The 26,481-nt window shown below is 56.0% G+C and overlaps 1 protein-coding gene across 1 annotated transcript in view; it reads right to left on the reverse strand.

Annotated features, from left to right (window-relative positions):
- Nucleotides 1–26,481, reverse strand: part of IQSEC1 (IQ motif and Sec7 domain ArfGEF 1) — a 379,884-nt gene that overhangs the window by 126,284 nt on the left and 227,119 nt on the right. The window contains exon 3 of the mRNA XM_087866742.1: nucleotides 19,407–19,451. Coding sequence (XP_087722868.1) covers nucleotides 19,407–19,451 — 45 coding nt within the window. The remainder of the gene's footprint in view (nucleotides 1–19,406; nucleotides 19,452–26,481) is intronic.

Below are 26,481 nucleotides of genomic sequence, written 5' to 3' on the forward strand. Positions count from 1 at the left end.
GCGTACAAACACTGCTAGTGAACCCTCGAAACCCCGTCCCACCACCAAGGCCACCGCCTCTAGGAAGCCAATTATCTTATGTTCGTTCCTTCATCCGTTCAACACGAATGGACTGCCTTGCTACTGCCAGATACCCCTGGTGAAGAGGACGGGGGAGTCACGCAGGGCCGATGAGCTGGTGGGAGGAGTAATCAGCCCAAGCAAATAAATACACCCGATAAGCTCTCCTGGGCTCCTTCCTCTTCCCCCCCACATCCACTCTGGTCCCTAAGCCCCACATTGCATGGACATGGCCTGTGTCTGCGTCCCTTTCCCTCCCAGCCCTGAGAGCCCATGGAAAGCAGGGAAGATACCCACGCAGCTTAGCTCTTTCCACACCCCACCCCACTCCGAGGAGTGGCGCTCACTACCTTTTTTTTTTTTTTAAACAAATTAACAAACTGAGGTTCAGATGCCTTGTCCAGAATGATCTCTAAACCCAGCTCTGTCTATCCAACTCCAAAGCCAGAGCTCTTTTTCCTGCTTCAGGCTGAAAACAAAATGAATCACCCATCATTTATATCTACAGATTTCCAGTGGTGCCCAGAGCAGGGCCAGGCATGAGGCAGACATTCAACACATGCCAAGTGGCTGAACGTTAAAACCCTTAACCTCCCTGCTGCGTAAGCAGCATTTGCCTTATATGGAGGGGGTGCTGGGATGCCCCTATTTTCCAGATGGGAAAATGGAGGCCCAAGGTGGTTAAGAGCATTGGGTCACGAGAGACCTGGTGGGCTCCCAAGTCCCCAGGGCATCTGGCCAACTGACTTCTGCCATCTTGTCTCAGGCCTAGGAGGCCACTAAGGGCTCAGGGCACAGGCAGAGATGGCCGCTGACTCAGGCTGGGTGTCGGGGAAGACGCCAGAGAAGAGCTTTGCCATGTCCATCTCGGACAGCGTGAGTTACATTGTGTCCAAGTTCCCGACTGGGTGTGCAGGGCCTCGCTTCGCTTGCTGTGCAGACAGGAAACTGTGGGGGGCAAGGACCAGGGAGCAGCTGATGCTTGGACCCAGGAGGTGGCCCAGATGGTGGGGACAAGTGCCTGGAGTCTAGAAACATTCTCGAAGTAGAGCCAGTAGGGATTGCGGATGGATGTGATACGGGGCGAGAGAGAAAGACGCGCAGGAGATGACGCCTGGGTTTCTGGCCTGAACAACTCAGGGATTGGAGGTTCCATCAGTGGCAATGGGGACATGAGGACAGCTGGTGGGGGAGAGCCGTGGGGGACGGTCAGATGGGACAGAGGGCTGGGGACCATGCAATCTAAAGGGACAACCGTTCCTCGGTACACATGAGGGCTCTGGTTTTTCAGAAGTCAGAAATCCAGATGTTTGCCTAAAAGCTCTTGACTTCTACATGTCTGCAATAAATTCAGACTTGAAATGCCACGTTGGGGCTAATCCCATGCAGGTCGAATCAAGTCCATCTGTGGGTGTCTGGCCCACAGGTCACCTCTTGTGCTCTTTGTACTCTTTGTTCCTTTTCACCTGTCAAGGCTTGCTGAGCGGCCATGTCCTACAGGAAGCTGCCCATGATGGGTCCAGCTCCAGAGATGCCCGTGGCTCCCCACAGCCCTTGAGCAGGGAAAAGTCCAGACCGGGAGGGACTTGCTCATTAGTTTCCCTTGGCCTGGCAAACAATTTGGCCCTGAGGAGAAGCTAATGAATGAGTATCTGCTGAATGAATGAATGAACAATGTTTCACTTGATCTGTCTGCCTTTTATTTTGTAAATGAGGAAGCTGAGGCCCAGGGCAGGGATGTGCGCTGCCTAGGCTGAGATCTGGGGCTGGCCCTGCTCACTGTCCAGCCTGTGTTTGTCACCTGCCCCTGAGGCTGGGGGGGCAGGAAGTACAAAGATGATTGCACGATCTTTTCAAGTTTTGCTGCTGGAGGGAAAGACAGGATCCTGGGAAGCTCCTAAGTATCCGGGGTGGGAGTTGAGCGGGGAGACTCTTCTGGAATGTCTTTTCAGGACCTGCTATGGTGGCCTGGCTGTGGGACATGTGGAGCCCCAAAGGGCAGGGACTGACATCGGCAATCAGTCAAACCGACAGCCAGCCCTCCTGGCTTCTCTCTTCTGGGACTTGTGACTCCGTTCCCTTTTGGCCCTGGGGAAGGCCGACTGTACCAGGGACCTTCAGGGTTTGTGTCACCACCTGCTATGGAGGGAGATCAGACAGTGGAAGCAATGGAGGCCCCGGTCCCATTTCCTAACGTTGGAGATGGAGAAATGGAGTCACAGGTGTTAAGTGACTTACTTAAGGTCACACAGCTAGGGAACAGAAAATCTGGGGCTCTGAACACAGGTTCTGACTAAGACCTTTCCACACCACTGAGTGCACCGGCCATGGGGTTTTTATAACCCATTCCTCATACCACCTCTGCCCCCGCTTTGTTGTCCCCAACCGCAAACAGGGAGCGAACAAAACCTGCCTCGGGGGGCGTTTGTGAAGATCAAACCCATCGGAGGAGCCAAGGCTGTGTGAGTGTACTTGGACAAGCTCTATGAAGGGTCACGAACATAAAGCAAGGCTCTTCTGAGCTTCTAGTCTCTGAAGATGCTGGGCGTGGCAATCACTAACGCTTCCAGGGAGAGATTTCACTCTCACCCAATGGTGATTATAATACCCGGTGGTTGAGTGCTTACTATAGCGGGGCCCTACGTGTGGTGAGCCCACTGAATCCTTAGGCCCAGCCGTGAGGTGGGTACCACTATTATCGCATCGGTAGAGTGGGGAAACTAAGGCACAGAGAGGTGTACAAACATGCCCAGGGTTACACAAATAGGAAATGGCAGAGCTAGGGTTTGAGCCCAAGCAATTCTGCTCCAAAACGCACATTGTAACCGCTGTGCAACACGACCTTCCTACTCTGGTGGGTACGTCCCTCTCTATGCCTGACCTAAATCCCACTTGCTGCTGGCCGTACACAATTCCCTAGGTCCTTCTCAGGCAAAGGAGAAGAGCTGTTCCTTGGGATGCCCATCCTGTGCTGAAGGGCCTAAATTCTTTGGTGCCTGGTTCCTCACTTCCTGGATCTTGGCATGCAGGTCAAGGGACCTCAAACAGGAGCCCCCCCTGACTGATTGTGTCCATACACGAAACTCATTCAGAGAACTGGTGAGGACTGCACCACCTTGGGCCAGGACCTCATCTCCTCCATGGCCTTCCTGCCTCCTTTCTTTCTCATCCACTGCCTCAGCCCTGCCCTGTCTGGGTCAGCACGCTGGCTGAGTCTCCTCCATTGCTTTCCTTTCTTCATAGACAGTTCCTAGATCCATCCTCATCCCACCCTCATGACGCAGACTCTCTCTGTGGACATGCTGGTATTTCATTTACTACTATTTAATATTTTCCCTTAAAATCAACTTGCTTAAAATAGCTAGTCTGGCTTAAAACAGCAAGTCTAATCAAGTGCCTCGATCTCTCCCTTAGTTAACAGGAACTACGGGAGACAGAGGAACAGGTGAAATGACACCAGTGGGGGAAGCGACCAGCCAGAAACGGAATGCAGGGGGTGCTAAAGCAAACGGTCCGGTTTCCTCAACAAATGAATGGCAAAGGAAGGGGAGCTTCTAGAAATAAGGATACTCAATGGACACATGCAGGGTGCGGATTGCATCAGGATCCTGATTTGAACAAATTGACCATAGAAAGACATTTTTGGAGACCATCTGGGAAAGCTGAACACGAAAACAGGTGTGGAACGCGTGGAGGAAAGATGAAACACAGCGGGCAAAGCTGTGACATTGGAGCAGGTAGGCAATTCATGGTGGGATCCTGCTGTGGGATCTCTGCTTCCATCCAGATTTCAAATTTCAATAATAAATTAAAAATAATGCACAAAATACCCAATTAACTGGCTTTCACTCCTGAATGCATTCATTTGAAAAGGAAACTTTATATCACCCTTCCAAATGGAAAACTAGTATCACTTGCTGTAAGTAGAAGGTTACCATGAAAACAAGACAATGTTATTCAATTTCAGGCAGATACTGTTTCCTGCCAAAGGCGCTGGGCGAAAAATCCGCCCTGTCTTTGTTAGGAAGAAGCCCTGGGAGAGAAGTGAACACACTCTCAATTGTGGGTCCACTGTACGGGGACACGGGCCTTACAGGTAAGGTCTGCGAAACACATTTTGTTCTGCTCTTCCTCCATCACAGAGGGAGCAGTGAGGAGCCTGGGGCAGCAGGTCCACCCTGCCTCATCATCCTGGCAGCGGAGAGGGTCTCAGCTGGCCAATGCCGAGATGGCGCAGCAGCTTGGGGCTTTCTGCATCACATGGTCCAAAAGCTTTAGAGCTGGGGTCAAGATGAAGAAATGGAAGCCCAGAGTGGGGTGGTACACTGCCCAGAGTCCCTTGGCAAGTCTTTGGGGGAAACCAGGAAGGACGAGACTCTGGGTTTCCCAACGTGCAGCTCTATGATCATCTAACCTTTTTCTTGTTCATGGATATTTATTGAGCACCTACTGTGTGCCAGGCACAGAGGACGGGGAGGGGGAGGGGGCAGGGATGAACAAGACAGAGTTCCACAGAGCTGACATTTGGAGGTGGGGGCAGAGGAGACAAACACCAGGCAAATGGTGAGATAATTTCTGATGTTGCTGAGGGTGAAAAGGAAAACAAAACTGGGGGACGTGGAAGATGACAAGTAGGACAGGATGGTGCTGTGCCAGACAAGGTGATCAGGGAGGGCCTCTCTGAGGAGGTGGCATTCCAGCTGGGGCCTGAAGGACTAGGAAGGAGACGGGGGCGGGGGGAAATCTGGAGTCAGGGGGCTCTAGAAGAAGCCAGAGTGTGAGCACGTGAACTAGCCCTCAGCAACTCCTGACACTTTTTTAAAACTTTCAGACTACAGCAAAGTTGCAGGAAGAGGACAAAGAAGCCTGTGTATCCTTCTCCCACGTTCTCCACATGTTAACACTGTATCCTATTTTGTTTTATCATATTGTCTCTCTCTCTCTCTCCACACATAAACAAGTACGAGCGTGCACACACACACACTTAGCCACACCACACACACATTTGTTTTTTCCAGAATTACTTGAGAGTAATTTGCCCACCGGAAGCCCCTGCTACTTCAGAGTGTCTGTCCTAAAACAAGGACATTCTCTGACATAACCACCACACAGTTTTCAAAGTCAGGACATTAACATTGATTCAAGACCACTATCTAATCGTCAGATCTTATTCAGAGCTGCCAAATGACCTAATGCTGTCCTCTCTGGAGAAACAATCCCTAATTCTTAAGCCTCCTTTGCAGATATCCAGAGGGAAATGCCTTCTCAGGACGGCCTTCCAAGGCGAACCCCCAGCCTGACGCTTTAAAGTGGATGACGCAGCAGGTGGATGGCTGGCTCGGGGCCAGCTACAGCCTGGTGCAAAAAGAAAAATGTGCCTCCCTATACATACTTGCCAAAATAGCAGGCTGTATTTTCAACCTGAGAAAGTTAATAAGGATTGAAAATTTTAAAAAATGATTATATATACAGCTTCACAGTCGCTATCTCTCCGCACATCGCTGTTGACCCGCATAGACCCACTCTGCAGGGCACACTGGCCTGAAGGGCCTAGAAACCAGAGCCCCTGTGGAAATGGCTGTTCGCATGGCGCGGTAATGCGCATCGTGCAACAAACACCAGCCTGTCTTTAGATACACTTCTGACAGTTTCTTTACTTGATTGCTGAGGTTTTTTTGGTGCCCGCTTAAATTCTGTGCCCGCAGTGAATGCCTTCCTCTATTCACCCAGATCCCAGCCCCGACCAGATGTGTCGGCTCTGCCGAGCGCACAGAGGGTGTGCACACACCTTGTGCTTGGCTGTCTCACGATAAACCTGAGAATGGGCCCTTGGACCCACTTCCCAGATGAAGAAAGAGAGGTCCTACAGCAGTGGGCTATTTCAAAGCATCACACACTAGGGAGCTGAAACAACAGAAACTCATATATTTTTTTGCAGTTCTGGAGCCTGGAAGTCTGAGATCAAGGTGTCTGCAGGGCTGTTTCTTCCGAGGCCTCTGTCCTTGGCGTGTGGATGGCCTCTTCTGCCCGCGTGCCCACGTGGTGTATTAGTCAGGGTTCTCCAGAGGCGGAGAAGCAACTGGATGTGTGTATGTGTACATACGCTGAGTCATCGTGAGGACCTGGCGTATGTGATCAGGAAGGCTGACAAGTCCCAAGGTCTGCAGCAGCAAGCTGGAGACCTAGAATGCTGACGGTGGGTTCCAGTCCAAATGCTGGGAGGCTCAAGGCCCAGGAGGAGCCAAGGTTTCGGTGTGAGTCCAGAGGCAGGCCTCAAGGGCAGTCAGGCAGGAACAGTTCCCTCTTACTCTGCCTTTTTGTTCTACTCAGGCCTTCGGCTGATTGGATGAGGCCCACCCACGCTGGGGAGGGCAATCTGCTTTGTTCAGACTACCGATTCAGATGTTGATCTCACCTAGAAACACCCTTACAGAGACATTCAGAATGACGTTTGACAAATATCTGGACACCTATGGCCATGTCAAGGTGATCATCAGACATGGCCTTCCCTCTGTGTGTTTGTGTCCTAATCTCTTCTTATAAGGACACCAGTCACATCAGATTAGGGCCATCTTAGTGATTTCATTTTAACTTAATTACCCTTATAAAGACCCTCTCTCTGATACAGTCCCATTCTGAGTTACTGGGGTTGGAACTTCAGCATATGAATTTGGCACAGGGTGGTGGGGGTGGGGGGGCACAACTGACCCCATAACAAGCACTGACAGGAGAAGGGACCCAGCTTGTAAGCTTTCCGGGATGAGCTCTGTCCTCCTCTGAGGTGCCCAGGCACCTGGGGCCCCTCAGGTTGGCATGCCCTTCCCCAGGCAGGTGGACCCGTCCATCTGATGTCTGCCCAGACATGGTGGGGGTGCAGACCATCACTCAGTATGCATCATCTCATGTGCAAAATCCAGCAATTACTGAGACAAAAGTGCTTATCCTCGAGAGCCCAGTAATTTCTCTCCCACCCTCTGGCCACCAGAGGGAACTTGCTAAGACACAAGGCTGCCAGGACAGGTCATGCGTGAAAGACCACAGCCCTGGAGACTACCCACACCTGCAGTATCTGCTTTAAATGCCCTCTAGACGCGCCCGGCCAGGACCCGTGGATGGAGGCAGGCAGCCTCGTCCCGCTCGAGGGGCTCAGTTCCTCTCTCGGAACTTGAGCTGGGTTCAGCTCCGGCCCCGTGACTCTTCAAGCTTCACTGACTACTCCGCTGAAGACAAGCTCCTCCAGGCCCCTGACAATTTGGTCAAACGGAGCCTCTGGTGTGTACCTCACCCAGGCCTCGATGGGTCCAGCGGAAGTGCCTGAACGAGGAGGCCATGCTTACAGGGAACACAGGCCACTTTGCACCACCCAGCACACAACTCCTTCCTAACAGCCCTCCCATAGAGCCCAGGGACAGTGCAGTGCTGCTGGGGGTGGGAGGAACACAAAGGCCTGTGGTGGGGGAGGAAGCCAAGGGGTCCCTGGAGGCTCCTTCTGACAGATCCTCCCCCTGGCCTCCCAGCACAGCTGCGAGGCAGGAGATGGCCTGAGCTGGACCAATCAGACTTTCCGCCTGGAGTGGAGGCCTATGGCCGTGGGCTCTGTGGGTGCAGGTAGCCTTCTTCCTAGCAGGGAGCCTGCACCCGGGGGGCATGGGGTTCCTGCTCTGGGCACTTTTGTTCTAGATGGCCACAGGAGATTTCTGTTGCTCGCCACCAAAGACTCTACCAGAAACAGCACTCACACACCACCACTCTCATATTGTTTTTGTGCCTTTTCTGCCCTGGGCACTGACCTGCCTGTGTCAATGCAAAAGCCCTCCTCATCCCTCAAGACCCATCTCAGCTCTACGAGAACCCTCCTCGCCTTCCCAGTTGAAATGATCACTCCCTCTCTTGAATAATAATCACATTTTCTTCAAACTTCTTTCATTAATGAAAAAAAGACCTGCAATGTATCAAGTGCCAACTGTGTCCCAGGTGGCTTCACGCCTATTAGGCACTCTTCCTAAGCCCATTTCAGCTCAGGATGGGAGGGCTGGGATGGGGAAGTGCTTAGGATGGTCACCATGGCAGACTCGACCTCCCAGGATGGCCCCGCAGGCTGGGCCGGACCTCGTGACGCCTGGTGAGGAGGTGGGCTGTGAGTCACCTCTCCTTGGACGTGGGAAGGACCCTGTGGGGCCCCAGCGAGTGGACTGCAACAGAAGTGAGGCCTCATGACTTCTGAGGCCTGGTCGTGAAAGGTGACACACCATCTACGTGGCTCTCTCTCTAGAAAGCTGCTAACTCTGGGAACACAGCCGCCATGACGTGAGGAAGCCCAGGCCCCGTGCGGAGGCCCCGAGGGGGTGTTCCCGCTGACAGCCAGCAGCAACCGCAAGACGGGGGACTGCGTGAGTGGGTGGCGTGGGGGAGGCTTCTAAGGAACGCAGCCTCGGGTCTTCCAGAAGCCCCATCTGACGGGACGAGAACAGGCCCCGCCCAAATTGCAGATCCAGGGGAAGAGTAAACGCTGCCATTGTTTGAAGTCACTACAGTCTGGGGTCATTTGTGATACAGCCGTAGCTACTGGAGCAGGAGAAACGGCACACACGGGAAGTGAAGCAGGGCAGCCTAGTGGGGTCCAACCTTTGGGCTGGACTGGCCACGTTCTGTTACCTCAGGGAGGTCACTTACCCTCTCCGGGCCTCTGTTCCGTTGTCAGAAATATGCGGAAAATAACAGTATCTGTTTCATGAGGCTGTTGGGAGGATTCATGGAGATACATATAAACACTCCGGGAAAGTGAGGAATAATAGTAATAATTATTGTCTAAGGGACCAGCCGGATGGGATTCCCAGGCGGCCTGACCTCAGAGCCTGCACGCTCTCCCCGAGTCGGAGAGGATCCGGGGTCTCACTGCCATGTTCCTCCTCCACAGACCGAACTTCCAGCCGAGCCCTGAGGTCTGGGACTCGGGTGTGTGCTGACAAGTGTGCTGACCAGCCCTGGAAGGTCTGCCTGTCTGGCCGCCTGGGCTGCACACTGGGGGCACACCCGGAGTTCATTCACGGGGGCCGAGGCTGAGGGAGCGCTCTCCAAAGTGCGTTTCTCCACGCTCTGGTTCTGATACACCTGGCCTTGGTTATTTCCAGCAGAAGTGGTCAGTGAGACCTGCCCATCAGGAACTAAGTTGAGAGGGGGTCTAATCTGAAGTCGTCCTACAGTTGTAACCAGACACCCATAGTATGCTCAGAGGCGAGGCTCCAAGTCAGCCTGGGAGCAAGTGAACATGCAGAGTTATAATCACTCTTGAAAATCCCTCACTCTGGAGGACCTGGAACTACACAGACGGAGGGAACAGCACATGTGTGTCTCACCCTCCACTTCAGGACGCCTGAGGCCGTGTGGCACTACGGGTGGAGTCCCACACCATTTACAGCGCTCTCTCCTCTTCCTCTCTGTCTCTTGCTCTCCTTTTGACATTAAAAATAGCATCTGGCTTTTATTTTATTTATTTTTTTTAAGATTTTATTTATTTATTCGACAGAGAGAGAGACAGCCAGCGAGAGAGGGAACACAAGCAGGGGGAGTGGGAGAGGAAGAAGCAGGCTCATAGCGGAGGAGCCTGATGTGGGGCTCGATCCCATAACGCTGGGATCACGCCCTGAGCCGAAGGCAGACGCTTAACCACTGTGCCACTCAGGCGCCCCAACGCATCTGGCTTTTAATACCGAGTGCAGGCGAGCGTGTAGAGCCTCGGGGACTCTCACCCACTGCTGGCGAGGGTGCACACTGTTACCACCACTTTGGAAAGCACTCGCACAAACCTCAGTGCGGCTTAAAGTACTCATACACCGCCCTGGTACGAACCCTACAGAAATTCTGCAAACGGGAGCGAGGAGCTATGTCCAAGACCGTTTATCGCAACTCTGTCTGTAACGGCGGAAAATGGGAAGCCGCCTAATTCGTCCAAACAGCAGAACAGATGTCGGCACAACGGCAGAGTCGAACAACGGAATGCCATACACCAACCAAAATCAATGAATGGGAATTATACATGGCAACATGGACGAATGTTGCCAATAAATGTTGAGTGAAAGAAGCAGGCTGTGCCTGGAGGAGATAGGTAGCTGCACCCCCGTGCGCACAGCGGCATCATCCACAATCGCCAAGAGGTGGGAGCAAGCCAAGTGTCCACGGACGAATGAGTGGGTAAACGAAGTGTGGTCTCTACACACAATGGAATATTATTCAGCCTTGAAAAGGAAAGAGAGTCTGCAGTCCGCTACAGCTGACGAACCTTGAGGACATGGTGCTCTGTGAAATATGCCAGCCACAAAAGGACAAACACTAGATGATCCCACTTACATGGGGTCCCTGGAGTAGTTGGATTCAGAGACAGAAAGTAGAATGGGGGTTGCCAGGCGCTGCGCAGGGGAGGGAACGGGGGGCTGGTGTTTGATGGGGACAGAGTTTTGTGATATCCTGGAGATGGATGGTGGTGATGTTTGCACAACAGTGAGAATGCACTTCACGCCACTGAACTGGACACTTAAAAAATGGCTATGGTGGTCGATTTTAAGTGATGCGTACTTTACTGCAATTGAAAGATTTTTAAAAGCAAGTTGCATATTACATCATATAGCTGAAGTAAACATGTAAAACAGCCTTTTGTGTTAGCAAAGTTGTAAGAATGCGTGGGAAATAGATGAAACGGGGGGGGGGGGGGTGGCGGCGGCGTACTACTTAGGTTTAGCTCTGAGCGGGGGGATGGGATTTGAGGCAGGTCCACAGGGGCCACCCACCACATTGGTAACAGTTTATTTGTGAAGCCAGGCGATGGGTATACTACTTTCTATGTTCTTTGCACCTGTTTCTTGAACAAGAATACCCCGAGGTCTGCTGGGCTTTGGCGACTGGGGGGAGGGTTCCGTGTCCTCCCACAGTGGCCTCTTGGCCAAAGCTGAAGGGTTCACAGGGCCACCCACCCCCACCCCCACCCCCCGGCGGAATGCACAAGTGCCCTACAGCATTCTTCCATTCTCTAGTTGAAATAAGCAGCTCGGCTCCTCCCCCAGCCTCAGCCTCTGGCAGAGCTCCAGGATTATTTTACATTAATTTAAGATCTCTAATGAAGAATAATTAACAGCTTCAAGGGAGCCTGGCACACCCTGTGTTTAGAAGTGGTTAATTATGCATTGTCTGCAAAACATCCTTTTCATACTCTAAAGTTTTGGGTCGCTGTTTTAAACAAGGGAATATGGCATCAGGAAAAAGCCAAGCGGTTCCGTTTGCAAACCCTTCCTAGGCAGGCGGGTCTGTGTGGGCCAGGACAGCCACCATTTCCTACGGCCCTACTAAGTGCTTTCCTGGAGTTGCCCCTGTCAACCCCCACAGGAGCCTGCGAGGTGGGCTAGCACCCCTCCCACATCGTACAGGAGCAGGCTTGGAGGGAAAGTGAGTTTCTGAGCGCTCTGCCGGGACGAGGTCTGACCATAAAGCCAAGTTCTTGTCTCCCTGACTGATGTGTCGCCGTTATTTATGGGCACTCCCTGGGGACGGAGAGAGGACTGACCCAGCCCTGAGCATCTCATTTGCTGGGACGCACAGTTGGACTCTTCAGCGGGCAGCGAGCGACCTCCGCAGCCAGACCACCTGGTAAAATCCTCATGGTCCCACTGACAGGTCATGGGACTCTGGGCACACGACTTCTCCTTCCTGTGCCTCAGGTTCCCCTCAGCGGGGAAATGGGAACCACATGCCTCACTTGTTTGGGATGCCGCAGAGTCGGGCTTGGAACGGGACGCCACACGTAGTGGGTGCTCACTGAGCTCCAGCATTACCGTCACCGACTCGGTCTTCCTTTCCAGGCTCATCCCCTTATAGGTACCCTACGCTGCAGCCTCAGCTTTGGCCATTTATGAACCATGCCAGGCTCCGTCCTACTTCCTTGTTTGTTTAAGCTATGCTCTCTGCCCTTCCCTGTCTGGAAAAAATCCCACTCCTACAACCAGCTCAGATGCCACGTCCTGCAAGAAGACTTCCTTGATTTCTCCCAGACAGCCTCCCTCATGCTGCTGGTGGCTTTGTGCCACCTCTATCTCCCATCTTTAATTTTCATGGCTTGTTAGGGGGTCTATTCCCCTTGGAGGCTGGGAGTTCCTTGAGGACGATGTCCCATTTGTTTCTGGCTGCAGTAGGGGCTTGGGAAAAGAGCCCCAACTCTGAATATGAACTTCCCACGGTGGGGGGGGGGGGGGAGAGCCAAAGGGGCCATCTCCAGCTCCCCCTGGAGGCTGAGCCAGGCCGTTCACAAGGACCGTGGGACTCCCAGAGGTGACACTCAGCTTGTCACTCCCTCCCTATATTTCTCGTGGGGTCCTCACTGTGTGCAGCACAAAGCCCAGCCCCAGGTCCTGGACTCTAGCCCCTGGCACCCCCTCCTAGCTCCATGGTCTTTTGCTACCACCTGAAGACATCTGCCCTTTGAAAGCTTCTGGGTTTTTCCCCACGTGCTTTGCCCTTTGCCTAGAACACCCACCTGTTCCTTCTCAGCCCTGCCAACTTCTCCAGACTCTTCACTGCCGGCTCAGCCGTCACCTCCTCTGTGAAGCCCCCACACCCTGCTCCGCTGTCGATGCTCTGACCGCTATTCCTACCTTTTCCACCTGAGGCCCTGTGGGGCAGGGCTGTGCCTCAGTCATCCCTCCGGCTCCAAGGCCCTGGTGTGCTGCACGGCCTCAAGCTGAGGAGCGCTCGAGAGAGACTGTCTTGGAACAAGAGAGACCTAGGTCCAAACCGTGTGGCCCCACGTCCTTGGCGGCCTGCCCTGCAGTCTCCCTGGCTCACCTGCTCAGAGTGGGGCTTAGTGTCTGGTTAGCAGGAGGGCTGAGGACGAAGGAGCACGTAAAGTGCCCCACCCTCCCCTGTCACTTGATAACTAGCAGCCACATGCCAGGTGCCCCGAGGCTCTAACAACAAACTCCCCAGGGTGAGGGCGGAGGCTCAGCCACCTGCACAGGGTGGGGATCCCACCTGGTGGGGCCTTCCGCTCGGATGCCCCGCGGCTAATCAGATGCAGGACAGGCCTGTTCCCTGGCAGTCACCCAAGAGCAGGGACTTCCTTTCTGAGGCTGCCGTTGAGACCCTCAAGGCCCGCCCCCTTCGGAGAAAGCCCCTGGAAGAGAAAAGAAAAGCTCCCCTGCTTTCCCAGAGCTGCTCGCATGCTAATAGCTGAGGACTTCACAGAGTGTGAAATCAGGAAAAACTAATTCCCTCAGAATAGCTGGTATTCGAATTTCCTCCTCCCAGGTCTTTCATGACATGCCACTGAAGGCGACCAGGGGGAGGGCCCACAATGCCCTTCCTGCTGGCCTGGGCACCGGCTTTTCTCGGCCAAGGTGTGCGTGCGGACAGAACACACGTGCAGAAGATAAGTCGGGTTTGTTAACATTCGGGCTCGTGGTGTCTGCAGCCTGCATCATTTCAGGGAGCGGTCCCCAAATGCCACTATTATCAGTTCCAAACACCAAAAGATGGGGTAACTGGGGCTCGGAGAGGGAAAGCAACTTGTCCAGAGTCACACAGCAAGGGAAGGGACTTGAACTCTGGTCTCCTGACCTCCAAGCCAGGGATCCCCCATTCGGCCTCCCCAAATAGATATTAAATTCCTGCTTGCGATGCAGGCAGTCACGCCTGAGAATCCCATGAGCCCCCCGCGTTAGGCCGGAGGGAATGTGCCGTGACAGGGCCAGGCTGCCCTCCTACGGGTTACACCTGCCCCGGATCCAGTCCACTCCAGGGCTGATCCCAGCAGCAAGAAACAATGAAACACAGCATTTGGCCACCGAACACTCTGGGGTGAGCACTTCCCTGAAGAAAGCCTACCAGTTTCAGGACTAGAGGGAGAGGAGAGGACAATTAAGCCGAGTTGCAAAGTGACCCGCGGCAAACGCCACCGCCGTCCTTGGTCAGTGGCGGGGACCCTGGGCCGACCTGAGGCGGCCCTGCAGTTGGCAGGCTGGGGTGTGGGGGGGACTTCAACTCACAGCCCGTTGCCCTGCGGCAGAGGTCCTCCACAGAGGGTCCACGTACCTTTTATAGACTCCATGCAGCGGCTGCAGACACAGGAACTGCCAGTAATCCAGGCAAAAGGCCTTGAACTTGAGCATTTTCACCTTTCCGTCTCCAGCTGGACCACTGCGGCTCCTCCACCGAGACTCGGAGAAGGGCTTGGGGGGAGCTGGGCGCCTGGCCACTCCAGCCCACCCTGGTCCCGCCGCAGCCCCCGCTCACATGGCCCGGCCCTGCCCAGCCGGCTCCGAGAGCACACGCCTCCAATACAAAGAGCAGCGCGCACAAAAGCCTAGCAACTCGGTGCTGCTCCCCCGGCCAGTCTCAGACCTCCGCTGTCTCTGGAGGCTGGTTCTTCTTGGGGTTCCCCTGGGGGTCCCCAGGGCAAACCGAGGCAGCCCTGGCTGTGCCCAGTGGCAGGGGCCCCCGGCCCGTCATCCTGGGGGGGCCTGGATGCTGGGGCTCCTGATGGCAGCTCAAAGCCCCTTCCTCCAGCCAGGCCCCGGACACTCGGTGGCCTTACCCGCACCTGGCCGGGCAGTCGCCCACCCGCCTGCCTGGCCCAGAGTGGCTCCGGCCCCAAAGACCCGGGCGTGAGGCGAGGAGGGGGCGAAATGACAGACAAACGCCGACCTTGATACCCAGATCAATTACGTTTGGTGGAATCCCGTCCGGCCTGTGTGAGCGAGAACTCACCACTTCGCCACATGGTGTGGGTGGGAGCAGCTTGGCTCTGAAAGGCAGGCGGAGAAAGACTGACAGGGCCACGGGAGCGGTTGCCCGGGCGACGGGGACACATTGATAAAATCTAAAATGGAACCTCGATGACAGCTGCTCATTGGCTGCCAGGAGGGGACTCCTGTCGCTAGCAAGGGAGGGCGGGAGGGAGAGGAGCGGCTGGGCTGAGGGGCTGCGGCAAGCCAGGGGCTGCTGGGCAGGAACAGGGGGGCCATGGGCAGAGTGGGTGGCTCTGTGGCCCCAGGACCTGGCAGTCACAGGCGATGGAGCAGAAGCACGGGGCCTGGCCTCTCTCCCCCTCCCTGCCAGTGGGTCCTGCTTCTGCTCCGACAGCCCTAGGGATCATTCCCTGTGGTCCTCAGCCACAGGGACCTTAAAATGCCACTCTTCTGTTCCACACCCTCACGTGGCCCCATGCTGCTCTCAGAATAAAGGCCAAACTCCAGACTGATAGACTGGCTCCTGCTGACGGTCTGACCTCTCTCAGATCCGGCCCCCCTTCACATCCTCTGGTCCACCACACACTCAGGTCTCCCCATGCAGTGCTCTCTGGTGGAGGAGCCCCCTCGCCTGGGGCAGTGACTCATCAACCCTCAGATATCACCTTCCAACACCTCCTCAGAGCCTCCTTCAGCCCGCACCGCTCTCCCGGACGTGCCTTCCTCTGAAATGATCCTGCACCCTGTGTGATTTGCTCCCCTGGACGTGCCTTCCCCCGAAATGATCCCGCACCCTGTGTGATTTGCTCCCCTGGACGTGCCTTCCTCCGAAATGATCCCGCACCCTGTGTGATTTGCTCCCCTGGACGTGCCTTCCTCTTAAGCGATCCTGTGTGTTTACTTGTTTTCTGCGGCTCTGTGCTGCCTGCAGTGCGAGAATCTCCTGGGCTTCTCCCAGGCAGGGCCCCTGCCTCTCTCTCTCTTCGCCGCCCAGCCCCCGGCGCAGCCCCACGCCGGGCTCCCCACGGGCACGCAGTCATCATTAGTGGAAGGAGTGAAGGATCTTGGGAAGCAGAATGGAAGGGTCTTCGCACACGAAATGCCCTCCTAGGCACAGCACGCTGCCCCCTCTGCTACTCCAGGTCCCCGGTTTGCACACGGCGGGGGTCCCGTGGCGTCCTTACGACACCCCTGCTCGGGGATGAGGGAACTGAGGCTCAGAAAAGACTCTGTGCCATGCATGAGGGGTGATATCCGGCAGACGGCAGCCTCAGATGGGAGCTGGTGTGGAGCCAGGCTGCCAGGCTCCTGAGGGCCACGTGCGGAACCAGGGGCCTGATCCCAGCCCCGTGCTCCGACAAAGCCAAAAAACAGAGTCACCTGCCCCAGGAGGGCATTCCCTGGCGCTGGCACGCATACCGCTTCGAGAGCAGTGGTTCTCAACCAGGGGCCGTTTTGCCGCCACCCGCCTCCCCACCAGGGGCCATGCGGCAATGCCTGGAGACATGTGGGGTTGCCCCAGCTGGGGAGGGGTGTGCTGGTGGCATCTAGTGGCGTGTAGACGCTGCTCAACACCGTCTGATGCACAGGGTGGCCCCGCAGTAGAGAGCGACCCCTCCCCAGCTGTTAGTAGTACCGTAGTGGAGAAACGCGGCCCCGCAGGCTACCTCCCCCGGAAATATCCCATCGTGGACGGTTAGAACAGGAAGGGCATTCGAAACGGCTTCGTCCAAGGCTCCTATTGTACAAACAGGGGGTGGGAGGCCCAGCCAGGGAAAGGGCACACCCAGCATCCTGAGTCTGGGCCCAAGCTGGACCCAGGAAGCCCCACACTGTCCAGGGCTGGGGAGAGAGCAGCCGCTGGAGAACCGGGCTGATAACCGCGGGGCAGATGGGGAAGGAGGGTGACCGTGGCCATCTGCCAAGGGTGACGAGCCCGTTTGCCAAGGTAGCACAGGCCTCGAGAAGGGCCGCCCCGCCCCTCTCCCCCAACCAGGACATCAGCTTCCCTCTCACGCCTGTGGCAGAGGAAGCCGGCTGTGCCTTTGAAAGGAGGCAATTGCTGGCTGAGACCTTTGTTTCTGAATTCCCAAGCTGCGGCTCGGGCCTCCGGAACCTCCGTGGGACGGACGGGCAGCACGGCACCTCCTCCACCGGCACCCGAGGGCCAGGTCTCCCCGAGGCCCCCACCACTCTGTTACGCACAAAGGGCGCAGAGGCCAGATGCTGGTGGGAGAGGGTCGGTGGAGGCCCTGGATCCTGGGCCTGGGTCTGGCACCAATATTCCTCTGGTCTCTGCATCTCAGTTTTCCTCATCTGTGAAATGAGAGCATGGAGCTTGGCTCTGCCTGGGTCCCAAGGCTGCCGTGAGGATCAGCAGACAGGATGCGTGGGACTGCGAGATCACAGGGCTGGGGCACATCCCAATTAGCACCTGCCTCTTTTCTGTTCCTCAAATGGACCAAGCGTGTTCCACCCCAGGACCTTTGCACTGGTCACCCCCACCTCCTGGATGCTCTTCCTCTTCTGGTCTCTGGTTAAACGGCACCTCCTCACAGAGGCCTTTCCTGACCACCCTCCTATAACTCTTTATCCCCTTTACTCTGATTTATTTTTCTTCATAGCTTTTACCACCACCTGACACGGTATTTTAAAGCCCGATTCCTTTGTTGGCAGCCTGTCCCCCAACCCGACACAGTAGCCCAGCAAAGGCAGCCGCACTGTTCACCACGGTATCGCAAGCACCCGACACCCATAGGTTCTCAGGAAATAAGAGCCGGGTGGACGAGGGGGAAAGGGCAGAGCCGAGGGGTCCTGGTGTCTGCTCTGACCTCTAGCTTGGTCCTCTAGGGCTGTGAAGGCCCTGGGTCATTGGCTTTGAGGTCGAGTGTGCCCAGCCTCAGGGGGTGGTGGTTACCGTGGCCATTCCCTGACCACGACCTCCTGTCTGGTCTGGAGAGAGCGGGGTCTGGGTCAAACCTGAGGGGAGCAGGGGACGTGTGACAGCCGCTCTCCAGCCCCCAGACACTCCGGGACAAAAGCCACATCCACCCTCCGTTCATTCTAGAGGCTTCACCGCCTGGCCCTGAGCAGAGTGCTGACTAGGGCTGGCAGAGTGGATAAAGTGGGGGGAGCCACGCTGCCGTGTGAAATGCGGGCGGCTTTCAGAGAAACCCGTGGCTCAGCTGCTTTGCAGGAGTTTTATGAACCTGTCACCCTGGGCTCAGCCCGTACTGCCACAGACACCCCCACACCTGCCCGGCACCCCGGGCCAGCCAGGCAGGGGCGTCCGGCTGTGAGTGCGTGAAAACGTGGTGTGGCCGTGCGTGGTGCGAGCCCGTGCGGAGCAAGGGTGTGACGGCCCGAGGAATGGGGTGCGCAAATGTGCTGGGCGCAGCGCGTGTGAGTGTGCCCCTGCGGGTGAGGAGTGCACTGTGCCCTTGGGGAGTGAGCACGGCAGGATCCGGGTTCACGTCCCGGCTCTGCTCACAGGCGGGGAATCCTGAACAAGCGACTTCTGTCAAAGGCTGCTATTAGTTCTGTGCGGTGGTGAAGTGGGCTACTGTGGGCTTTCGTCACACGTGCACACTCCTGTCAGCATCACACGTGCCTGCGGGATTGTCTGCGTGTGTGAGCGCTGTCCACCCTCCAGGGCGGCTGTCAGCCCCAGGACGGCTCGAGGAAGCGGCACCCGATGGTCACCCCTCCGCCCTTCTCACAGCCTCAGGCAGCCTTAGGGTTTCAGAGCCGGTGGCCGTGCCCATCCCATCCCAGCAGAGCATCCGTGGCTCTTACCCCCAGCACAGGAGGCCCAGGCCCTGCAGGGTCTCCAGCGCTGGGGCTCACAATCTTGTGGGCCTCCCTTCAGGCTCCCCAGTGGGACTCGGCTCGGCCCGACCCTCTGCCTCACCCCTCCTGGCTCTGCGTGCTGGGCCACGTCCACCCTTGTGGACCGTCACCAAGTATGCCGCCTCCTGGCAGCAACCACTCCTCACAAGCGACCAGCCTATTTCTAGCCAACGAGGCCCGGTCCCCTCCTCCCTGCCTCACGCTGCTACACCAGACATGGTTCCCCACGCCAACCCCACTCCAGGACCAGCGGCCTGTGACTTATCTTTTGTGCCCCTGGCCTGTGAGCAGAGATTGGCTGACTTCTGATCCACGGGACCTTCCTCTGTGGCTCGGTCTCCAACCCTCCCATGTAAAGTTAGAGAACGTCTTTTTCTAAAGACATCTTATGGAAATGTCAAGATATAAAACCCATACCGAGGCAGAGGCCCTCAGACACCCCTGCTCCCACCAACTACCATCCGAAAACCAGTAGCAAGCATCAGCTTCACCCTTGGGCTGCAGCCCCGTTGTCATGGGAACTGGGGGCCGCAGACTGGCCCTCAGAGGGACCCCCAGCCTTAGATCTCAGAGGAACCATTAACTGAGCCCTAGTCCTCAGGGGACCATTCCTCGCTGGACTGGTTCTCAGAGGACGCGTCAGCAGTACCTCTGGTCCCTGGGGGGAGGTTTAGGGCTAAATGGGGAGACTAATTTCCCGTGATGCCTCTTGGGCCCCCCCTCGGTGCCGATGGGAAGAGCGGGCCCGAGGGGAGGGAGCGACAGTACCTGTAGCGGTCAGTGGACAGGCTGCTTCCGGTCTCCAGGGAGCTCCTGAGGTGGCAAAAGTGAGACAGGGTTACCCATGACCCCCGCACGACAAACGCTCCCAGTGGCATGCCAGCTCAGGCCACGCTGGGTGGTCCCAGGACAGGCTCTGGGGTAGGTAGCAGCCCTGGGAAACGTGTTTGGCCCCCACATGCAAGAAACCATGTGCTTCCTTTCCCTCCGACAGGTCAGACGAGAAGCTGCCCTGTGTCTATCCCAAATGCCAGTTCAGAGAGCTCAGTTACAAAGGACCCTCGGCAACATCCAGTCCAGTTTGCTCCCCGTTCACTGGAGAAGCCAAGGCCCAAGGTCCCGCAGGGAGTCTTCCAGCCTGAAGCTCCTTGTAGTCAGAGACCCAGTGGGGGTCTGGGCCTGCCACACGGGGGCCTCCTGCCCCTGACAAACCCTGCCCACACATGAGCTGGTCCCTGCCTCCTCACCCTCCTCTCATCCTACCCCCACCTCCAACCATCCTGCTACCTCGCTGTTCCTGCAACATGACAATCTCATTCCTGCCCCAGGGCCTTTGCACTTGTTCCCTTTGCCTGGGATGTTCGGCCCCCATTGCCACATTTGACACTCGCTTTCCAGTGTAGAGAGGACTTCCTGGAGTGTGTGTAGCAGCCCTGCCCCTTATGCTCTCATCTTATCACTCTGCTTTATTTCTTTCAGAGCTTCACGTGCTTGTTCGCTGCCTGTCTTTCCAGGCAGGGCCTTGTGTGTCCTGCTCATCGCCGGCCCCACTGAGGAGACTAGTCAATCCTGTTGCCTGCTATCAATGGTGGGTCAGAGGTGGTGAGTGCAGGTGCAGTCAGAGGAGGGGAGGGAGCCCCGCCCGAGGTCCCACAGTGGCCAGTGAGGCAGCCTCTTAGCCTCATCATGGTTGAGGATACCGAGGCTCGGAGCCGGGAAGAACCATGGGCAGGGTCTACCAGCTCTGAGACAGGGATTAGGCTGGGATTGGGACTCAGGTGTGTTTGGCTGGGACCACCATGCTCTGTCCCTAAAGAGGCCTCCATCGGAGACCTCGTAGACAACAGGCCAGGCTCACGAATGCCATGCCCAGACTCGATGTCCAGCTCTGGATCTGGGCCCAGGGCCAGCCCAACCTGGGGTCAGACCCCGCTCCACCCTCACTCGCCGTGGGTTTGGTACAAGTCTCTTTACCCCTCCATGCCTCAGTTCCACATCTGCAAAAAGGGGGATAAGTAAATCGTTCATGGGGGCAAATAATGGACCTGAAATGACTATAGAGAAACACGAGCCTCTGCTGTGCATGGGGACATGGCCAGTGTCCTAGGCCTTTGGGGCCTTGGGGTGTAGCCTGGCTCCCTGCCCTCCTGGAGAGTGGCTGCTATGACACTGGACATACCCCTGGAGGCAGTGTCCCTCGACTTCACCTCTCCTCCCATGCCACGCTGCCTGTCCTCCCAGGACGCCACCTCCCCACTGTGACCATTCTGCACACGCCTCCCCCACGTGATACCTCAGAAGTCCAGGGCCCCTGCTTCCTGTGGGCCTGTGCTTGGCCTTGGGCTTTGCCATTCTGAGCCAACACTGCGTGCTTGCCATGGGTCATCCGAGCTTCAGCCTTGGTTTACCTACTTGCCCTTAGGAGGCTGACCCTCCTTCCACATCCCCACACTGACCTGCAGTTCTGGTCCAGCGAAAGCACTGCTGGTTTGCTGGATCCCATATTCAGCGGGTTAGATTCCCCAAAACAGAGCCCTGTCCCAGGTTCCTCCTCCTTCTCCAACCCCAGCTGCAGAGGCTACCGACAAGCTCCCTTCTCCCCTGGAGCCAGAGCCCACCCCAGGGCCACGCACCGTGGGCTCAGCAACTCTGCCTGTGTCAACGAGGCCTTGCCAAAGCTCAGCAAGAAAAGAGGATGTAATGGGTGGTGTCGGGATGCCATCCAGTCCTTTCTCCAGACTCCTCACTGTCTTGTGTCTGCTCTGGTGGGTGACGGCTTTTCCGGGATGGGGGGGGGGAGGGCGGGGCTGGCTGGCGGGCCTTACATCGCTCCCGCAGCAGGACCCATACTGGGAGTGGTGAGGAAGGAGCTCCTGCCTTCAGGAAGCCCCTAGTCCAGACAAGGGGACCCAGTGCTCAGCACCTCTCCCCCAACAACTGGCCCCTCAGAAGCAGACGTGCCATGGGACGAAATACTAATGTGATGTGACAGGGACACAAAGTGATGTCAAGGTGTCCAGGCGCAGAGCCACCTGACACAAGCAAAGGGGTTCGGCTCCCTAGATCTGGTCTTGCTCTGACTGCATCATGAGAACCCAGCAACATCCCGGCCGGCCGCAGAGAACCCACCTAGTGCTCGGGACTGTTTCCACACATGTCGCCATCTAACTCTTGCACAACCCTCATGAGGCACAAGGCAAGTGCAGCTCGGGGCACCCTGTCCCTGGAACACCATTCTGTTTCCTGCCTCTTTAGCCTGCAGCAAACTCCTATTCACCCTACAAAACCCTGCTCGAGTGTCAACTCTTCCGTGCAGCCTTCTTTGCCGATTGTGACCTCCTAAGCATATTGCTTGCTTGCTTCCTTCCTTCCTTCCTTTCCCCTCTCCCACTTCCCGAATAACAGCGAGTCTATTTGAAGCAGCTCCTCTGTGCTAGGAGGCACTGCTGTTAATACTTCCCAGGAATCAACTCCTTTCGTCCTCAGTGGAGCCCGTGAGGGAGGTACGGTGACATGCCACCATACTGTGACACACGGCTCCAAGATGTGGAAGGGTCCACGATATTTTTCAGCCAGATAGTACTGTCACAGAAGTACACCTGTGAAGATGGGCACTGTCTGCTGAACACGACCCACCCCCACAGGGCTGAGGGGCCCTAACAGTCACACAGGGCCGACCCGGTCTGCCGTGGACCAGCCTGAATCCCTGTGGCAGGTAGTGGCCTCTGCCTGGGCTCTCCACTCCTCCCCACCCACGTCTGTGCCCATCCCCGGGATCCCCTTGGCAGCCTGAACCCCTCAGCAGTCCCCCTCCTGGAGTCTCATTGACCCGCCAACAGCCTAGCTAGGACTGGCTGTAAGTGGAGACCCTCCCTCTGCCACGTGCCCTGCTGGGTCCACGCAGCCGTGGAGCCACAAACTGAGGCCCATTCTGCTCCCCACTGTCTGCTGCTCAGCCTGGCTGCCAAGGAGAGAGGCCCACACCCGAGCAGGAAAGGCCTAGAGCGAGGGTGTTCGGAGAACACGAGAGGCCACCTGGCTGAGCGTACCTGCTTTGGAACCAATCACCCGAGCTCACACCACAGTTCCAACCTTGGTGGTGACAGAAACCCTAAGCCTCGGCTGCTTCCTCTGGAACAAGGGGTGGCAGTAAGCTCCACCTCCCATGGATGATGAGGGGAAAGACCAGAAAGCAAAAGCGCTTCGTAAACCAGGAAGCACCAGTGCGTGCCTATCTGAGACACTCGCACAGCTATCATCATACGTGTCATCCTGTAGACGGAGATATTAGGCCTTAAGTGTTCAAACACGAGTTCTAGAGCCAAGAAGGCCAGGGTTCAAATCCTAGCTTTGTCGCACACAAGCAAGTTAACGAACCTCTCTGTGCCTCAATTTAGTATCCTCAACTGTAATGTTTTGGGAAGAGTCAACTGGCTCACACATTCAAAGCACTTAGAACAATGACGGGCACAGAGCCAGCATTCCATAAACGCCAGCTATCACTAAGATAGCTAGGATTCAGAAGATCTGTGTATTACTCAAGATACCTTATATTCTGTAACATATCATATAACGTATAATACCAACAGTGAGTGAATGTTGATGTGTTACGTTACCACTGATTCTGTACTCATAGACATTTGTTTTATCCACATATATAAAACCCTCATTTTATATGTGGGGAAACTGAGAGGTGGCTTCTTCAATGCCACTAGTCGTACTGGAGGGCTGAGCTGCTTTACCTCCCCCTGCCCAGGGGACCCTGGACCAGGCCCGGACAGAGGGCTCTCAGTCAGCCAGGCAGGGCTCCGGCTCCTCCTCCTGTCTGCAGTTCCGGTGCAGTGGATAAACTGTCCCTCCCGGCCACCCTGGACAAGGCGACTGCCCTGGGACGGTCCTTTCTCGGAACCCCCTGCCCCCAGCCCTACTGTCCTGGGCTCCCGGAGAGGCCACTTCCTTTCCTGCAGAATAAACTGGCTGCTCTAGTCCTCTCCATGCGAGCTTCGAAACAGCACCCAGCCGTTTATACCAAGTTCAGGAACAGGAAAAACTGCTTTGTGCTGGAACAAGTCAGGGGAGGGCCCCATGGGGGATGGGCCATGGCTGGCAGGGCCATGAGGGAGAGTCTGGGGGGCTGGGTCATCTGGGGTTTTGGGGCCTTGGTGCTGATAACATGAGTGTGTTGCCTGTGACAATTCAACAAGCCGTACACTGGATTTCAGTAAAAATTTACATAAAAAACCCCGCGTGTTTCAGCCCCTGCCTGGGGCAGCAGGAAAAACCCAGAGCTTGGACCTACTGTAGCTGGAGGCCCCTTCAGGCACCCTACAGCAGCTGTGTGGCCTCAGGAAAGCCCCTTCCCCTCTCTGGCCTCAGTTTCCCTCTGCTGAATGAGGAAGTGGTGTTTCTATTCCAGGCTGTACAGTGGGGACAGCGCTTTTAAGAATACTGATGTACTGATGTCTGGGCCCTAAGCCAGGCCGATTAAGTCATATAACCTCTGGGGGTGTGTTCCTGCACTGTGGGTGGTTTTTTGTTTTTTTAAAATCTTTACTTGGAAATAACCATAGAGTCACAGGCAGTTGTCAAATACAATGTCCTGGGAGGTCCCCGGCACCCCCAGCCCGAGCCTCCTCCAGTGTTAACATCTTGCACAACCACCGGTCACCATCCAGGCTGGCACAGGTACCATCCACAATGGTTATTTTGACTTCACCGGTGAGACAAGCACGTGCACGTGCGTGTGTGTACGTGTGCACGCATGCGTGTCTCCGTGTAATTTTAGCACCCGCGTAGCTTGGTGTGACTCCCACCGTGATCAATGACACGACGGTTCCACCACGAGGCTCTGTGCTACCCCCGCAGCCACGCCCGTCTCTCGTGCCCAGCCCCTCCCTGCTGACAAGCCCCCTCCGTTCCCTGTCTCCGTCAGTTTGCCATTTCAAGAACGCTCTAAAATGGACTTGTACAACACGTAACTCTTTAAGACTGGCTTTTCACTCCGTGTGGTTCCCTGGAGGCTCATCTGAGTTGCTGAGTAACTCATCCCCTCCTTCGGATGGACCCCACGGCCCGGACACACGGCAGGTGTCCGCTTGCCACTGAAGGACATCTGGCTCGTGTCCAGTTTGGAGGCCCTTATGAATAGAACCGCTACGCACATTCTGATACGGGGTTCTGCGTGAACCTAAGTCTTCGTTTCTCTGCGATAAATGCCCAGGAGTGCAACAGCCGGGTCCCATGAAGAGCATACATTTACTCTGACAGGAAACTGCCACCTGCCTTCCAGAGTGGCCAGCATTTCAAGCTGCCATGATGTTTTATCTCAGCCACTCTCAGAGCTATGCAGTGAGATCTCACCGGGGGCTGAGTTTGCATTTCACGGACGACTCGTGGCGTTGACCATTGTTTCTTCCATCTGTCTGCCGCCCGTGTATCTTCTCTGTGAAATGTCTGGTGAAGGCACCTTCATTTTTAAAATCTCCCCAGATGGGTTTAATAGACAACCAGCTAATCCCCTAGCACTTCTGAACTTGGAAAGTTTAAAAAGAACCTGGTCGCTGCTGCAAGAGTTCTGGGCAGCCTGTGCTTTCTGGAAGGGATACTTGGAGGGCTCTACGGTGGGGTCCGGGGTGCCACAGGTGGCTCTGAGCTACTGTGTCTCAGGCCTGAGGGGGATGCTGTCTGTTCCTGAGAAGGAATGGGGAGAAAACAGAGAGCAGAGACAGAGGGCATGGAAGGGGACCCCTCCTGGGAGCCCCCCACTCCAGGGAGTCAGCTCAAAGCCCACAGGAGCCTCTACGAGTGGGCTTGTCTGTAGAAAGCAGTGGGTGGCTAAGTCCATGTGTGGGATGAGTTCACGACCCCGGAGGGAACTTGAGGCCAGGCAGCTCCAAGCTGTCACAGACCCCGGAAGAGACACAGTTGTGGAATTTATGTCATTCTCCAAAGGGGCGTGGGAGGCCGCAGCCCACCCTCCCTGTCATTAAATAAGCAATACATGGTCACTGCATCGACTGTAGGACTAACAGCAGAGCACAGCAAGGACATAAAATCGTCCACCGTCCAGCTCTCTAGGGACTAACCAGTGTAACTATTTGAGAATATTTTCTGGCCGGGACTTCTCTAAATGTGTGCCCGTGACTGGGCATATATGTTTTTTGGTTACACAAAAACACAGTCTGTTCTATAAAATACTCCCGCCCCACCCCCTTGCTCCACGCTTCTCTTGAGTGTGTTTTTAGGTCTCAAATATTCCTGCGCGTCACCCCTTGGAAAGCCGCCTGGAACCCCTGTGGGTTCCCCGCCGCCCCAGGTGGGTGCTGGGCTCGGGTCCATCTCTCCGGTCCTGGTAAACAAGGCTGCGGGACCGTCCCATCAATACGGTCTCTGTGCACAGGCTGGGGTGTTCTTCTAGGACCCGTTCCTGGAATTTCTGGGTCACGGGGGGGAATGTTTTTATGTTTCTGGGTACACACGGATGCTGACCCAAGAGGCTGGACCAACACATTCCTAGCAGCAGCGACGGCGAGCGTTTGGCCATTCTCAGGGCCGCAGAAGTGTCTCTGTTTGGGGCAGAGACGAGGGCGAGGGAGGAGGTGCAGGGCGCCAACCTGCCCCATGCCTACGCTGTGCCCCGTCTGCGTGAGTCAGCTGACACATGCCACAGATGCTGTGAGAGCAACGGCGGGCCCTCTGGCTGCCAGGGAAAAGGCACCTCAGGGCCAGGACCGGGGTGCTGTCACCCTTCCTCTCTGGGAGTGTGGAAGCAAAGACACAGAGAAGGTGCGGGCTGGCCCTGGGACTTGAACCCAGCAGTGACCCTCTTCCTTGCCAGGCTGCC

Source organism: Ursus americanus, chromosome 14, assembly GCF_024610735.1.
Source record: "Ursus americanus isolate L20-20 chromosome 14, mUrsAme1.1.p, whole genome shotgun sequence".
In the NCBI taxonomy this organism is placed as follows: Eukaryota; Metazoa; Chordata; class Mammalia; order Carnivora; family Ursidae; genus Ursus; species Ursus americanus.